The 16239-nt window shown below is 40.4% G+C and overlaps 1 protein-coding gene across 2 annotated transcripts in view; it reads left to right on the top strand.

Moving 5' to 3' along the window:
* Nucleotides 1-16239, top strand: part of FBLN2 (fibulin 2) — a 97863-nt gene that overhangs the window by 65313 nt on the left and 16311 nt on the right. Inside the window, exons 4-9 of one of the 2 annotated variants that reach the window (XM_076363856.1) lie at nucleotides 799-928; nucleotides 4944-5130; nucleotides 6384-6590; nucleotides 9107-9223; nucleotides 9671-9772; nucleotides 11185-11325. In XM_076363856.1, the coding sequence (XP_076219971.1) occupies nucleotides 799-928; nucleotides 4944-5130; nucleotides 6384-6590; nucleotides 9107-9223; nucleotides 9671-9772; nucleotides 11185-11325 (884 nt within the window). The remainder of the gene's footprint in view (nucleotides 1-798; nucleotides 929-4943; nucleotides 5131-6383; nucleotides 6591-9106; nucleotides 9224-9670; nucleotides 9773-11184; nucleotides 11326-16239) is intronic. The other variant, XM_076363857.1, reaches the window with a different exon arrangement.

Raw genomic sequence — 16239 nt, 5'->3', positions numbered from 1 at the left:
GGACACGCTCCAGCACCTCAACGTCCTTCTTGTAGTGAGGGGCCCAAAACTGAACACAGTATTCGAGGTGCGACCTCACCAGGGCCGAGTACAGGGGCACGATCACTTCCCTACTCCTGCTGGCCACACTATTTCTGATACAGGCCAGGATGCCATTGGCCTTCTTGGCTGCCTGGGCACACTGCTGGCTCATGGTCAGCCGGCTGTCGACCAACACCCCCACGTCCTTTTCCGCCAGGCAGCTTTCCAGCCACTCTTCCCCAAGCCTGTAGCGCTGCATGGGGTTGTTGTGGCCGAAGTGCAGGACCCAGCACTTGTCCTTGTTGAATCTCCTACAGTTGGCCTGAGCCCATCGATCCAGCCTGTCCAGGTCCCTCTGTAGAGCCTTCCTACCCTCGAGCAGATCAACACTCCCGCCCAACTTGGTGTCATCTGCAAATTTACTGAGGGTGCACTTGATCCCCTCATCCAGATCATTGATAAAGATATTGAACAATAGATATATATACAGCTTATAGATAAGCTGTAAGGGATATTGGTGACCAGACTTTGAGAGACAGTGACCTAAACACAAGATTTCTTGAGCATTTATCAGTGCATCTTTTTATTAGAAATGACAAAAAAATATATCCTGCAAAGGTCAGTGGTACCACATGTATTATACTAGTATTGACACACGTCAAAGAGAGATCAAATCTGTGGAATATATTGTGAATCCAATAGGTCTGAGGGTTTTTGCATCCCATCCTGATGTCTTCTCAATGCCAGTGAACACTTGACCTCTGTGTTCCTTTGCAGAATTGCTCAGAAGCAGTGTTGCGTCTCCACCGTAAAGGAGAACAGCTGCCTGGCTGGCATGATTGCTGCGAAGGAAGGAGATGTGTGCGGACCAGAGGAAAGCGATCCCTGTGGAGGATCATCATATAAGGTAAGTTGCTCTGATGCTTCTATAGGTTTTGTTCCAAATATGAGGTAATTATGCTGTTTGCGTTTAGGTTTCAGTTGTCTGATGATGCAACCCCTTTTAAAACTTCACAGTAATGTTGTTTTGAATTATTTCCATCTCCATTTTTAAGATTTAACTTGCTGTATTACTTTTGCTTCCTCGCTTTGGAAGTAGCTGAAAAGACCATTTTAGTTTTTATATCTATGCTGTAGAAGAATTTAGAAAATGATAGGGCAAAACTTAATCGAAGATATAATGCGAAACCCGTTACTGAACAGTTTGCTTGGCTACAGTGTTGAATTGCAGCCTCATTTCTCAGTTAAACAAAATGATGGACTAGAGGAACAAGCATTTTAGATGATGATGGAAGCTTTTGTTCATAAATAAAGGCAGACCATTAACGAATGGTTCAAATCACAAATCGTGAGCCACAGCCTCAGCTTATATAAATGAGATTTGCTTTATGAGAATCACTGGAGCCAAACCAATTTAAGCCAGTTTGAAGATTCAGCATCTTGCTTGCTCGCTTGTCTTGTTTTTACCAGAAGGGTGCATTTCAGAATTCATTTCACTCTGATAATAATTTACATAGCTATATCTAAGCTTAAGTGCAGCTTCCGTTGTCTCAGCAGGAAACTGATTAGTTCTGTCTGTTCTTATACATTGGTGATTCTTGCGGATAATTGTTCACTGGAAAAGCAAAATACATGGATGTCTACTGCGGAGTTTAAAGTTTAATTAGGTATGCCAATTTGTCATCTTCAGAACTATTATTTACTTGGGTCTGGAGTCTACCATTAGAATAAAAATAGAATTTGTGCATTTGGGAGCAGGCATTAATATTTCTGAAGTGTGACAGAATTATTATTCTTAGGTTTCCACCGTGGGTCTTTTGCATGCCAGACAGAGCACAAGCCATAGAGTAAGGCTTATCACACATGCCATTCCTCAGGAGGAAGTGGAGAGGGAAAACGTCATCATTCCTGTCTGAACTGAAACAAGTTACACAATACTCTTGTGAAATAGCTCCTTGTGCCAGTTCCAATGTAATGCTTTCCTTCAAGAGAAACCATCTGAAATGGTAAAATTATCGAAGGAGCAGCTTTGCCCTCCTCTTTAGCTCCTAAGTCATTGCAGCTACTGCTTAAAAAAAATAGTAAAAATGAATAAATATTGAGACTGTTGAGACTTTAAGAAAGGCTTTCTAATTTTATTACAAACATTCTTTCAGAGGTGACCTGGCAGAAAATGCTGACAGTGAATAGCAGTGGTTCCCCTGATCTGCTCCGCTATTAGTGACTGCTGTGTCTGGGTGTCATAAATCACAGTAGTTTGTCTGGAATGTGGAAAGATAAGTTCATTGCCCCAAAGACTTTGCAAGACATTTACACCATTCTGCCAAAAACTAGGGGTTTTACTTACAGGTAACAAACGTGTGGAGGTCTTCTTCAGGCTTTTTAGGTGTGGGGTGCTTACTTTTTCTTCGAGATGAATGCAGCAGTGCCAGTTCTTTAGATCCAGGTATTCAGCTTGTGTTCAGTACAACTTAATCTTAGACTGATTTTACCTGTTACTTTAAGGTAAGCACATGCTTAGGGACTTTTTGCTAGTGGATGGAGATGCCACCATGGTAAATTCTGCTGGATTCCAGGAAAAATATTTTTGAGAGGAACATAGAAAGTTGTGAATTAAACAGTGGTTCTCAAGGCATGTTTCTCAATGTCAATGTAAAAATAGTCATATTTGTTATTAAATCAGTTGTAGAATCCTGGTGAAGTTCAAAAGGTGGCTAACAGAAGATCAAGGCATTCAAGTTTTTATGTTTTAGAAGGAACTTTTCGACAAACAAGTTTTTCCACTGGGAAATGAGACACTTGTATTCATCTGGAAGATATGTGAACCCAAAAGTGTGTGACTGATTTAATACTCTCTGTGATGCCTGCACATGGGATAAATTGTGAATCAAAACTATGACTGAAAAAAGCCATATTATTCAAGGCAAATATTCCAATATTTTACTGTACTTCAGTAAAAACATATATTATCCTTAGCTTCTTTTATTTTGCATGTTGAAGCTGAAAAAATTGTACCAAAACTAAAAATACTTACAGAAAGTAGAATTTTCAGTTCATAAAATTTTGAACTTGGGGATTCTGGATTTGGGGAGGATGAAAACAGAATTTTTCTTTTCTAGCATGACCACAATCAATTATAGTTAGATTTTTTTTTTTAATACTCCTTTTGAAAAGATGACTTAGCCCCTTTAGTATAAAAAAATAATTCAGCATCTTCAGGACCTGTACTGTAAACTTTTCATAAACATGTATTTGGGCACGTAAAGGCAGCTCTTTATGGCTGTGCATATTTGCAAATGTGAATAACGTCTACCATTTACGATGTTTGGGGACTTTTCAGATTAGAAAGCAGGGACATAAAACATGAGCTGTAGTCATAGATACTGGGCTGAACATGCAAGGGGTACATATTGCATGTGAAATGCCCAAGAAATCTTAAAGCTACAGTGTTTGCATCTTGAAAAAGGTGGCTCAGCAGAAGAGTTTCTGCAGATTGAGCTGTTAGTGGACAATTTTCCTGTCTCCCTAGTGGAGGCAGACTCTGGGTAATGTGAATGCCAATCTAGGATTGCTAATCATGAAACATGATTCCTTTTCATTTCCAGACTGCGTCCAACCCTTACAACACTGCTTCTCTTATTTGCTCTCCTCAGGTCAGAGATCTCTCTCCTGGGAAGTGGGAGCTTAGTTCAGTTTTCTTCTGTTCCGTCCTTGGACTTTCTGTTGACATAGCTAACTGGTGCCAGTTTGAATTATGACCTTCATTTTATGTGTCTGACGCCTTTTCATAGACTGAATATCTGAATAGACTGAAATCACTTCTCTTGGTTCAGAGAGGCTGTTTCAATGTAGCTGCAAATTATAAATGAGTGCTGCTGGGCTGGATGTCTTGACTATCAAAGGAGTTGCGGAGGGAAAGAGACTCTGCATTTTATAACTATTCTGTCAGTGAAAGCATCTCTATATATATATCAGGGATGTCAGGACACTTACATTTAAATCCAGACAGGCATCTTCAATTCACATATGACCCCTGTATATCTCTGTAGAAGAGACTTACAACCCTTCAGCTTCCTTGCTTGATTAGGTATCCACTATGCATATGCAGTATGGACTTTTTTAATTTGGTATAATTTATCTGATGTATTTTTGTGGCCTGACTGTGCAATAGATTTGTATGTGACTGAGTAAAGCACAACACAGTTTTTGTCTGCCACCTGCAGCAGAGGAGACCGCAAGAGAGACTACATTTCAGGGGTGCACCATTGCATCAACCTGTCAGTGAAGCTGCTGCTTAGATGCACTCAGGAAAGAAAAGGAAGGCAAATAGCTCATAAAATATACCCTGGCCTTTCTCTAGCCACTGTCTCAGCGGGATGTTGTCCAGGACGGCCAGGTAATTAAAGGTCACAGTGGGTTTGCAGGGCAGTGGTGCGTAGAGGAAAGTATTTACTGAAATACTGATGGAGATCAGGTGCTGCTGCTGATCCTCATGTCCATGCAAGATATTTACAATTCCTTTCACATTGCTTCAACAACTAACCATTTTTTGAGATCTAATGCAAAAAGGTATAGATCTGTATTATTTTGTTTATAATATACTATATGCAAAGCAATGGCTGTGTGCAAGAGCTGGAAACAGGTGATCTGCAGCACCACTACTTCCTTGCATGCGAAGTTGCTGAAATCATTGTCACAACGAGAGTTTGTGTTTAGCCTGGTTGCAGTTGACCCGTTTGTGCAGGGATGGCAAAAGCAAGCACAAGTAAAGCTTTGATGTTTGCGACTGTCTAAACCCTAAGTGCTTTTCCAGATGCTCCACTGTTAAAGAAAGTGCGAATCGGTTCCAGGTGTGTGTGTGGACTCATCCCTGAAGCGGACTGTATTAAATCCTTGTTACTGATAGTTGCCTTCTTTTACAGCAATGCTGCGATTGCTGTAATCTGGGCCTGCGATTAAGGAGTGAGGGGAAAACCTGTGAGTCCAACATAAATCTGGGCTACCCCTGCAGTCATGTGATGCTGTCCTGCTGTGAAGGGGGAGATCACTTTATCCATCCAGAAATAAAAAGGCATCCTGAACCTTTACCAACAGTAACACCTGAGAAGGGTAAGTGTCCATTTATGATTTGAAGACGTTGCAGATAAGGTCTCTGTCTCACACAGTCATATGGGGAGGTGCTGGAAGGATTAATGCTACAGGAGCACTGTTGCCTTCCCTCTCAGATCAAATATAGACTCCCTTGTTCTTAAAACAGTTCTGAGAAAGAAAAAAATATGTAGGTGTTTCTGATCCTGAAAACATACTTTCTTTAGTAGTTTGGGTTTTTGGTTCCCCCCAGCCTGAGTCACATAGTACAGAGGCCTGCCACTAGCCTTGGTAAGAAGCAAAGGTGAAGCTGGTCTTGTCTTTTAGCAGAAGCAATCCTGAAAGATTCTGCATAAAGCAAATTATGAGTTTTTCCAGACAAAGTAGTCCCATGGATTATGATACCAATGAAACATCCTGGGAATAGATTTCCTATTGTACTGCTGAACATCACAGCAGCTTTCTCATGGCACACTCTGGAGAAGCCTCAGAGCACTGCAAGTTTGTTTTTACTCTTTCAACACATGAACATAGTGATGCTGAAGAGCTAAGTCAAATCCCTGCAGCCAAAGAGGCATGACAAAGGGAGCATGACAAATCTGGAGCTTGGACAGCTATGCTTCCTCCCTCAGCCCAAGGTCACGCTCCTTCCAGCATGTAGCCACCTGTCATGCATGAGTTGCATGGTAACCTCCTGCATATGCTAGGGTTCAATTTTTGTCCATTTTCCATTGTCAAACTTGGTCAGGAAATGAAAAGGATAGCGCTTTTGCCAGTGTTTAAAAGCAGTAGGTAGGATAACCATGTCACTATTAAGTGGGTCCCAGAATGTTTGTAACGCTAGCTACAGAAGTAGCCAATAAATTAATGGTGGTGTTGAAAACTGGATAACTTTTCTCCTGAAATTAGAAATTCAGTGTGGTTCTTCAGTGGGGCCAATTTCAGATGGGGCTTCAATGTGATACCTTAATTCAAACAACAATAGCAGTGGCGCTAGTAGGCAGTGTGACAGGTGAGCTTGTGACCTCCCAGGGTCACCTTTTTCGTCAGCGGCTCCTGTAAAATGTCTGTCCCTCCAGCCTTATGGAAGGAGGTAGTGGACCTTCAGCACAATGGTCTTATCTTCAGGATGGCTTTGTGTGCTCTTGTCCTTGGAGTAACTGTTTTAGGTAGATTTGACTGTATCTGGAGTTTGTGTGAGCAAAAGCTCCATACTGTACAGTCCTAATGCTAAAACAGCTGGTAGAGAACCCACAAGTGTTGTTCTGTTGTAGTTTCAGAGACGGAAGGTCACAATGAAGCTTTGTCCATCAGTAATGAAGCTGAACTGTCAAATAACCTGCCTGGAGATGACCTGGATGAATGCCTTATCTACGGTGGGGAACTCTGTCAGCATTTGTGTATAAACACTGTGGGGTCCTACAAGTGTTCGTGTTTTCCAGAATTCACTTTGCAAGATGATGGAACCAGCTGCTCTCCAGGTGAGAAAATGGGCAGGAAACATCATGAATGATGGTGTCTTTGTGCCACCTGCATTGATCTACCAAGCTTTTCTTTAGTTTCTCTGTAGTTTCTGTGAGGTTTTTCTGTGAGGTTTTTTATGGGTACTGATGCTTGGACAATTTCTGTGGAAATTGGACAGGTTAATAATGTCAAGAAAAACAACCATTTAGGAAACTTAATTATGCCTCATTTTTGTGTATCGGTGGTGTGAGATCAGGGTGGTATTTAATATGTTCAAATTAAGACTGTTTTCACTTTTCAGAAGAGGATTTGTAAAGATTGTTAATGAAATACCTTTTCTTCTTAGAGTAATATTGTATTTCACGGTTAGCTTTCCTTTAGATAAACTTTACTCTGTTCAGACAGACAGCATTGCTTCCTGAACTTTGATTTTTATCTAAAATCATTAACATCTTTCAATGATACAAAAATCTAAATATATCTAGTGTGGTGGAAGTCTTGAAAAGAAAGTCTATTGTGTGGTAATTGTTTTGATGTCTGGAGTTCTCCAATGGCAAGATTCCAAATCAGATAAACCGAAAAGTTGAAACCTTATATTAGTTACAAGTGCTTTCAGTTATTTAACAAGCAAAATAAGTGTTGCCATCCAATGACAAAATTCCTTAGACTTCAAATACTTTCTGCCCAAGCCAAACAATGAGCATTCATTGTATCATTCTTCTCAACATGATGTTACAGCGCTTACATCAATAATGTGTTTGACAGTGTTTCTGTGGCATCTGTCTGCCTTGTTGTTTATATTAAAATTCTGGGGAAGGAGCCTAATCCAAAAGAAGTAAAGAAAATGGTTCTTATTTTAGCACTGCAAAATTTGGCTTGATCGCTCACCTGGAGCATATGTGTGTTTTTGTTTTGCTTTGCTTTGCTTCTCCCATTACTAACTCTGTTGAAGTGCGGATTTGGGTTAATACATCTTGTATCTGGGTAGCCAGTACTCTTGGCAGATCTGCAAGGCTGCAGTGCTTATGGCTGTGCCAAGAGGGATTTACAGAGCTCAGTTGAGGTAGAGGATTGCGACGAGGGTAGGGGACTGCGAATGAGACATCTGAGACACATCGAAGAGTGAGGTGAGGAAGGGCTGCTACTGTCATTGAGGAGTCCTGGGTCAAATTAAAGGTCGGGTGAGGGAGAGGGCAGGGCAGGGCACCTCTCTCACTATGCTTGGCTAAACCGTATGTGCTCTACCTGGCAACGTGGCACAGTGGCCTTTTATTTCTCATTTTTCTTCTGTGTATGTGCGCAGCTCTGTCATGTGGTCTGTGCATGGAGACCCACACCAGACAGTTTTAAATCTCATACTGTTGGTAATTTTTACTCCTGTGAGTAGATATAATGCTTTTGTGTTTGTACCTGTCCCAGTACATTTCCTGCTCTTTGCTGGACTGTGAATGTTTTTGTATTTAACTTTTGTTTTTTAAAATGTGTCACGCTTTTTCATGAGGCTTGGAAGAAGTGATGTTCTTGCAGTGGCTTTGTGAGGCAAGGAGAAAGCATACATTGATGAAACTGCAAAAGCTTCTTCTCTCTTCTCTGCTCTCTTTCTGGGGAAATCATTCAGGATATGCCACAAGCAAGTGACTTTTATTTGCCTCTGTGTCATAGCCCGTTGTATGTCTGTGATTTCGTTTACTTTTTTAAACGAAATTGCTCTTCCCGTACCCCAAATCTGTACTGCAATCACACTTAGTCGTTTAATGTTGTCATTGTTTGGTGGCTCACACTTTGCTCCAGGTGACACTTGAACTGAAATCAATAGGAACAGGACACATCCCTCTTAAGGAAGAAATTAGCCTTATGGATTTAGGCTTCCGTTTTGATGATATTGATAAACTGGATTACTCTTATTGATGTAACAGAGTTTTTTTTTTAACTATTCTGATACCTTTAACATTACTGTTTGTTGAAAATGTTAATGACAGATAGAAGCTGTCATGTTTTCCACTTAGCCGTGTAAAAGTCATTCCAGAGTATCCTGTGCTTGTAAAGGTGAGCATCTGCTTTCCATCTACCTTGAAATAGGATGTACAGAATAAGTTTAAAGACTTGTTTTGGGTTCGGGTTTTTTTTTCATCATATACCAAATGAAAGACAGCCAGTGTCTTTACAATATAGCAGCATTTTAGAAAATAAAATTAACGCTTTTAGTTTGATTCACTAGGTGTTGTGATATTTTACTCTACAGAAATTATTTTCAGCCAAGCTCCCTGATCTGTATCCATGATGTTTGTGAGCGTCTCCATTAGCACACAACACTCTGCGTGTGTGTGCTGCCGGACAGTTGTTTATATCAAACAGATGGCAGCTTCCAAAACCGAGTATTCATCTCCATGCATAGACAGTTGTCCAGGCCACCAAATGTTTACTCCTACAAACCGTGATGGAGTGGGATGAATGGGCCTGGGACCCTTGCCGTGGGGTGCCTGGTGGAGATGATGATGTCCCTGATCTTTCTCTGCCTCCCTTGCCTTAACAGATCCTGACAAAGAACAGGTGACAAGGCTGGAAGCAGAAGCCACCATCCCTTCAGCAGCCTCTCCTTCTCAGCCTCTTCTCATCATGTCCTTACAAGAAGAGCAGGATAAGTGTAAAGGTATGTTGGAGGTGTAAACTGCAGATGCAGATGCAGATGAGTGAGGAATGTTTAGAGAGCCAGAATAAAATTCCACATATCCCTTCACCAATCTTATTTCAACGTACATCCTTAATTTGTTACCTCTGGCATAAGGCTGAGGAATTGTCAGGGGAAACCTGAGGAAGTAATTTGAGGCTATACTCTGATTTCAGAGTTGTTACACACCTGCTATTTAGTTTAAGGTAAGCAGTGCGGCTGTGCAGCATATTGTGAACAATACAGGTAGGAGTGGCACAGGTGTGTTTCTGTGTAATAGGAGGGTTGTAAACAGTGATTAGGGCTGCCCGGACAGATTGTTTACAAACTGCATTCCCCATTGCCTAAACTGGGATTATATTTGGATGACCTGGAGGTTTGTAACTGTGTTGTGAATGCTAATGTATTTTGCAATTTTGCTTTGTATAGATAATGGCCCCTGCAAGCACATCTGCAATATTGTGGAAGGAAATGTTGTATGCTCTTGCTTGTCTGGATATACTATCATGGCTGATGGAATTTCTTGTGAAGGTAAGTGGTTCAGGTTCACCACAGAGACATGGTTAAAACACTTCTATATAGATCTCATTGATATCATACCCCTAGGTATTTCTCTAAGGGTTCCTTATTTTCAGTATTGTGAATTGCAAGTGGCATTACAGAGACCGTTTGGCAGGAGGAATACCAGATCTGCTTCACAGATAACTCCTGAAGCACGTCTATCCAGTGTGCCTATTACCTGGGGACTTCAGGTGAAGGCAAGCCTGGATTTGTGCTCTTTTCCTCTGACATTCCAGGCTTTTTTTCAGCCCTCTTGATTTCTCTTCCCACTACTCTTCCTCCCCAGGGTCTGTCTACACAGCTGTGGACACGCAGCTTTCCTTCCTGAGAATGGGAGCAGCTAGCAGGACGTGGGCATGTTTGCTGTTCTGAGGAACCCCCTCAGAGCTACAGCTCTGCCCTGTCACCTGTTTTGTTTGTTTTTATTTCTGCTTGCCTTGAAAACCTGAATTCAATGAGGCTTCACTCCTACGAAGAATGTGCTATTGTAAGCTGGTCCAGCTCCATGAGTTTCACTTGACACTGAAGCTCAGGCCTGCACAATGATGAACAGTGAATTCCAAAGCTGCATCATGATTGTTCACATTATATAAATTTTGGATGGACATGTTTGGGTAGTGACAAAGGATATATTTGCCCAGGAAAGACTGGGGGGTCAGAAGCAATGCCCTGTGACATGCCTTAATTATAAATCTGTAAGTATGGGAGCAATAACAGCCAGCAGTGAAATGCAAGTAGAAGCTTCTGATGCTCAGAATTGCTCACAAGTGATCCACATTGCTCTTAATCTCAGATGTTATTGAGTGACAAATCATTTTAATGAAATTCCAGATAGTCTGTGAAGAAAATGGGAATTTAATATCACCAGATAAAATACTCACTGTGCATTGCTTACTCAAGTGTGGTGGAAGCTGATTTGATTAATTAATGTGAGAATCAAAAGGGGCATTTCAAGGCAATCGTATTCCTACAGGAGGTGAAAAAATTTGGAAATGTCAGTGGAAGTAGTGAGTTTAAATTGTAGCAAGGGACATTTATAATCTGTATTAAAGTAAGTATTTGATGGTAAGGGTGGTGGTGCACTGGAACAGGTTTCCTGCAAAGAGTGTGTGTTGCATCTGTGTGACTGCCTGTTTTTAAGAATGGCTCTTGATCTGGAATGACGAAAGCGTAGGGGTGCAAGCAAGGACTAGATGATCTCTGTGGGTTTATTCCAGCCCTATTTTCAATGTAACACTGTATATATTATAGCATGGTGCCGATGTGGTAGCTCCAACACACTTCATTTAGGCATCTCCAGCGTGAAAGAAGTGTTGTTTCATTTCAGAAATTGTTCTAATAGAATTCTGTTTTTCCCTTTTGGTTGCAACTTGTTGATATAGATTTGGATGAGTGCCTCACAGGTGCTCACGCTTGTTCCAGAGGACAATTATGTGTGAACACATTGGGATCATTCTACTGTGTCAACCACAGAGTGATCTGTGCAGAGGGCTTTATACTCAACAGGCATAGAAAATGTGTTGGTAAGATGATAGGTATAAGCCGTTCACCACAGCATCATAATTCTTCATGCTCTGCAATGCATTTAAACCATTTGTGCTAAAAGACTCTCTGGCCATCTTTGCATATGACATTTCAATATGAGTTAGTAAAAACACATGTGCACCATTTGCTCAGCCACTTAACATCATGAGTTGTATGCTTCTTGGCTTTTTCCCTAGCAATACATTCTCAGGATACATATAACTTTGCTCAAAAGTCATAAAAGTTCATAGGTATGGTGACCACAGCAGTACTGATGACTATTAAACTGGACTAAGAAAACATAGCGGTTGATCTCTCTGGACAGTGTCAATACTGCCAAATCCCCAGACATCATGAAACAACAAAACTTCATAAATACAGCTCAAGAAATCTGCCTAAGTCTGGGCAGTGGAAAAGATCCATTCCAAAGTGATGGAATTATAAAATTCAGATTAGTCCTTTGTTGATTCTGGCACAAATTTCTTTGTGTAAAAGTCGAAGATGCGTCATAATTCTGCTGTATCATCCCTGCTATTTAAGTTCATATAAGAAACCAATCTATTCTTACAAGTGTATTTATAAGGATTTAATTTGCTTCAAAAAGCCAAGGCCTGAGCTTATGAAACAGTTTCTATTTGGGGTACTTTTCTAGAGGCTGGGTTAGGAGGCACCTGAGCTGCAGCAGTGTTGTGTGCTAACGCCTGGAAAAACGGAGCACCTGGAGACCTCTAGTCATTAATGAAGGCAGCAATGCCTGTGAATATAATGTCATGTGTGAATACATTCGCCTTCTTCCACCCCTGTTCTTCTCCCTACATTTGTAATGTAGATTTTCTGACCATCACAGCTTTGGTTTTGTTCCTACCTTTTAAAGCTCTATGATCTCATCTTATTAATGAGTGTCATATGGCATGAGGGCATGAGCAGGAAAGTTTATACAGTGTCATAGTTTAGAGCAGAGATGTGGTTTACTATCTTCTGGGTTTTCCTTAAATTGTTGAAATTTGATTTTTTTTTTAATTATTATTATTTATTTTGAAATCAGAGATACTGGTAAGCATGGAAAACTAATGAAATTATTTAGTTTAAATTAAATGGCTGAGAGAACACCACTGGAAGGAAGGGTGCCTTTACAGAGAAAGTATCAGATTATGAGATGGAAGATGGTATTTGTAGTTGGCCACAGTCTGCATGGTGTGTTTCATGGCTTTCACAGAGCCTGCTGCATGTACCACACTTCTCAATAGAAGGTCCGGTAAGCGAGCAGCTGAAGGAACCGCCTCACCTTGCTTTCTGCTTCTGAAAATCTTGCCGCTTAATCCCTTGATGTTTTTCCTGGACTATGCAGTAGGGATGTATGTGTCCTTTTCTACATCTCGCAGGAGAGTTTTGAAACGAAATTAATGCATGTTTGTCAGCAACTTTGGCAGAAGGTGCTATAGAAGATGCCAAGTGCTTCCTTTTATTCACTTTCTTCCTCCACCCCGTGACATTATAACAGGTTTTATTGTGACTGATAGAAGATAAACCTCAGGCATTGCTAATAAAATGAAAGATACAGCTCTCATTTGTAAAGCTAAAAGATCCCCTTCTCCCTCACTAAATAACAAACCTCTATTTCTCTAATGCAAGTCAGGTTTTTACAGGTAAACTTGTAAATAATATAGAAAACTTGGAAGTTTCTCTATCTTTTTGGATAGATATGCCCTGTGTTCTCCCTACTCATATACAGCTCTGCTCTGTGTGTGGTGCCTGGAGAACATTTGCCCTATTTAACATTTTTCCTACTTTTCTAGTCAAAGGGGAAAGCCACAAGCATACTGTGGTTTCTGTTTTGTTCAATTGCCTCATTGCAGCCATATTCGCCTAAGGTATTCTTTTCCAGCTTAACTGCTTTTGTGCTCCATCTTGAGCTATCTGAAACACTGTGAGGAAAGCTTTGGTAATTTGTTCACAAATTATTGTTGTTTTAATGATGTTACTCTTTGCATATTTTAGGGACGGGAGGAACAATCTTTGCACAGCAACAAAACAGCTGATAAGCTTTTATCTGTTGAATTTCCTTTAGTCAAACTGTGGAAGATTATAATTCCAGGTGCATTCAAGAGCAGATATCCAGAATTCCTGAAAGCCAAGCGTGCACAATGAAGAGTCACCAGCTGTTTAAATAGCTTGCACACACCAGCTTTGTGTAACTGTGTGAACAGATATTAAAATGTCTTTAGGCTTGAAAGCTCCATGTTCTCCAGAGATAAGAGCCAGGTTGGATGTTTTTAATGTGGATTGCTTTTCCTGGTGACTTTCAGGCAAAGTCATTACCACCACCCACATGCACACTGACGGGAGACTAGTTTGCTACTTTCTTTGCTACTCCCATCTAAATTTTCCCTCCTGCCAGAGTGAGCAGTAAGTGGTCATTTTATTGCTGAACCATAGAGACTGTGCATGAGCACAGGATGGGTGGTTGCAAAATAACAACAGGACTACATTAAACAGATGTGTTCCATAAAACAAATTGAGCTGAAGTAATTTGAAGAGGAAAAAAAAATCATGAGAAACTACAGATGCAGAACAAAAAAAGTCTGCATTTCACATTTTTATAAAACATGCATAAAAATTAATTTTTAATGTCAAAGTACATATTGAAAAAAATAGCCCTGGGTAAATGTTGATATTGCTTTGCAAAAATGTCAGCTTCTTAGATGCAACAGATATGCTCAGGGATCATCTATATGTTGCTGTTTTCAACAACAATTCTAGGGAAGAAAAGACATATTACACAATTACATTTCATTCTGTTTTTTACTGACATAAAGTGAGGAATGTTGTTGCCACACACATAGACCTAGTAGATTTCTCAAAAATTAACTGTGTGACTTGTTTTTAATATATTACTGAATTATTTTTCCTCTTATTCCTGGTTTTTTTTTATAAATAGAATCTTGCCCTATCTCACAGTCTTAATTGTGTTGGATGAAGACTATAGCTGGTCCAATGTTGGGAATTAACTTTGTTTCAAACTGAAAACATAACTCATATTTTTCCTAGCGCTCTGTCAAGCATCTTACTGACTTGTTGAGTTGGTTTCCAGTACTGAAGAGAGACAGGTTATGGGCACTCTTGATTTTATGGATAATCAACAGGGAGGAAAAAAGGAGAAAGAGATTGTCCTTTTTTATAAAAATGTATTCAGTCCTCACTCCCCTCTACCTCGTGCCATAATGGTAGAGCAAAATGATACTAGGTACAGCCTGGGCTGAACAGAGCTAGTGCAGGAGCTCATGTGCTGCCGCAGCACAAACTGGGACCATATTCCCAAAGATGCCTTTTCCCGCTCATGCTGAGGGACATTGTGTTGCGATAGGCATCGGTGGTGAGAGCAACGACGTGGACAGACGGGAACTCATGAGAAAGGTGCCAGTCTTCTGAGATGTCATTTTGTGGCATGACCATTTAGGGATATGTCTAGAAAAATGAACAAAAAAGGGCATGTCTGTTTAATAAAATGAAAAGGGAGTTTTGGTGGGCTGGCAACTGGCCTGCTATCAGAGGTGGAGATTCATGCCCTAACATTGGATAGGACAGAGCAGAGCTTTGCATACTGCATGGCTCATAGTTTAAGCCTTGCATCTCAGCCCAGGTCACAATCATTAGGCTTTAGAGATCGTCAGTGTATCACTTGTGCACAAAACTTTCATTGAAATAAAAAATTCTGCATGTAATCTTCCGGTTTCCATAATTTTAATTTCCTCAAATGCGTTCTGGCCAGTTTTACTTATTTTCTCAAGTACTCAGAAATTTGAAAATAGAACCAAAAAATACAGACAAAACATGGAATTATATTAGCTCTTTTTTCCTCTGTGACATCTTAACCTTCTTTTTACCTCTTTACACCTGCTAATCAGGTGGAATGCTTCCTACCTTATTTGGGTAGTATTTCAGACAAACATGCTTTCCTCCTAGTGGCTCTTTTGACATCGTGCTGAACTAACTTATGTTCATATGATGCAATGTAGTGCTGACAATTTGTTTATTTGAGAAGGCTTCTTGTGATTTGCAAGAAAAGATCATCTCAGATCTGTTGTATAGCCAGTAGAAAGTCTTGCACTGGTTTGGATGCTGCTAAGTGACTATCCATAGCCATTTTTCTCTAAAACTAAAAAAAAAAAACCCTAAAAAAAAAAAAAAATCAAATTTATTTAAGAACTAAGTCCAGTTAGGTGGGCGAGGTCTACCACAGCAGCTCATATTCTTCTCCCAGCACGTGAGGGGGTTTTTTTTCAGTTTTGAGTGTGTGGGGTTTTTTTCCCCCAAGACCACTTAGGAGAATGTTGCTGCTTGCTCTTCATTCTAACGTGTAGAAACTGGGAAACTGTACAAGCATTAGGAGGACATAACCCTGTAAAAACTTTGGGGTAGGCAAGTACCTGCCACTCAGTGGAAGTACTCAAACATCATGTAGGACAGGCAGAAAGATATCCAGCTGGATGACCTTGCTGTGGATTAATCAGCTGGCTTTGGAAAGCAAGTACACAGCATGTGAAGAATAGCAATGGTAAACAGAAAGAAAACACAAATGAGAAGTGAAATGGCACCAAGCTAACGTACTGGTCTTGCAAAACTCAGTGCACATCACCAGTTAGCTGACTTCAGCAGGAACTGAAATTTCTTGGTGCTCCTCTTCATCTATTTGGTAGAAAACAAGCTGACACATTTTCTAAGACAAAAAGCTTTTAAAATGGCTTTTCCCTTTTTCATGCTCCACAAGGGGAAGTAATGTATCTGATGTTGTACTTATCTGAGAATGAGGTTCTACAGCCAAAATGAAAATCTGATTTACTTGCTTTATTGTGTAGTATGTAAACAGCTTCATGTGCAGAGAAACTAGATGATCGGTAATGGTTTTGGTCACA

This window comes from Aptenodytes patagonicus, unplaced genomic scaffold (assembly GCF_965638725.1).
Source record: "Aptenodytes patagonicus unplaced genomic scaffold, bAptPat1.pri.cur scaffold_148, whole genome shotgun sequence".
NCBI classification, from domain to species: Eukaryota; Metazoa; Chordata; class Aves; order Sphenisciformes; family Spheniscidae; genus Aptenodytes; species Aptenodytes patagonicus.
This window is presented reverse-complemented; position numbering and strand designations above follow the sequence as displayed.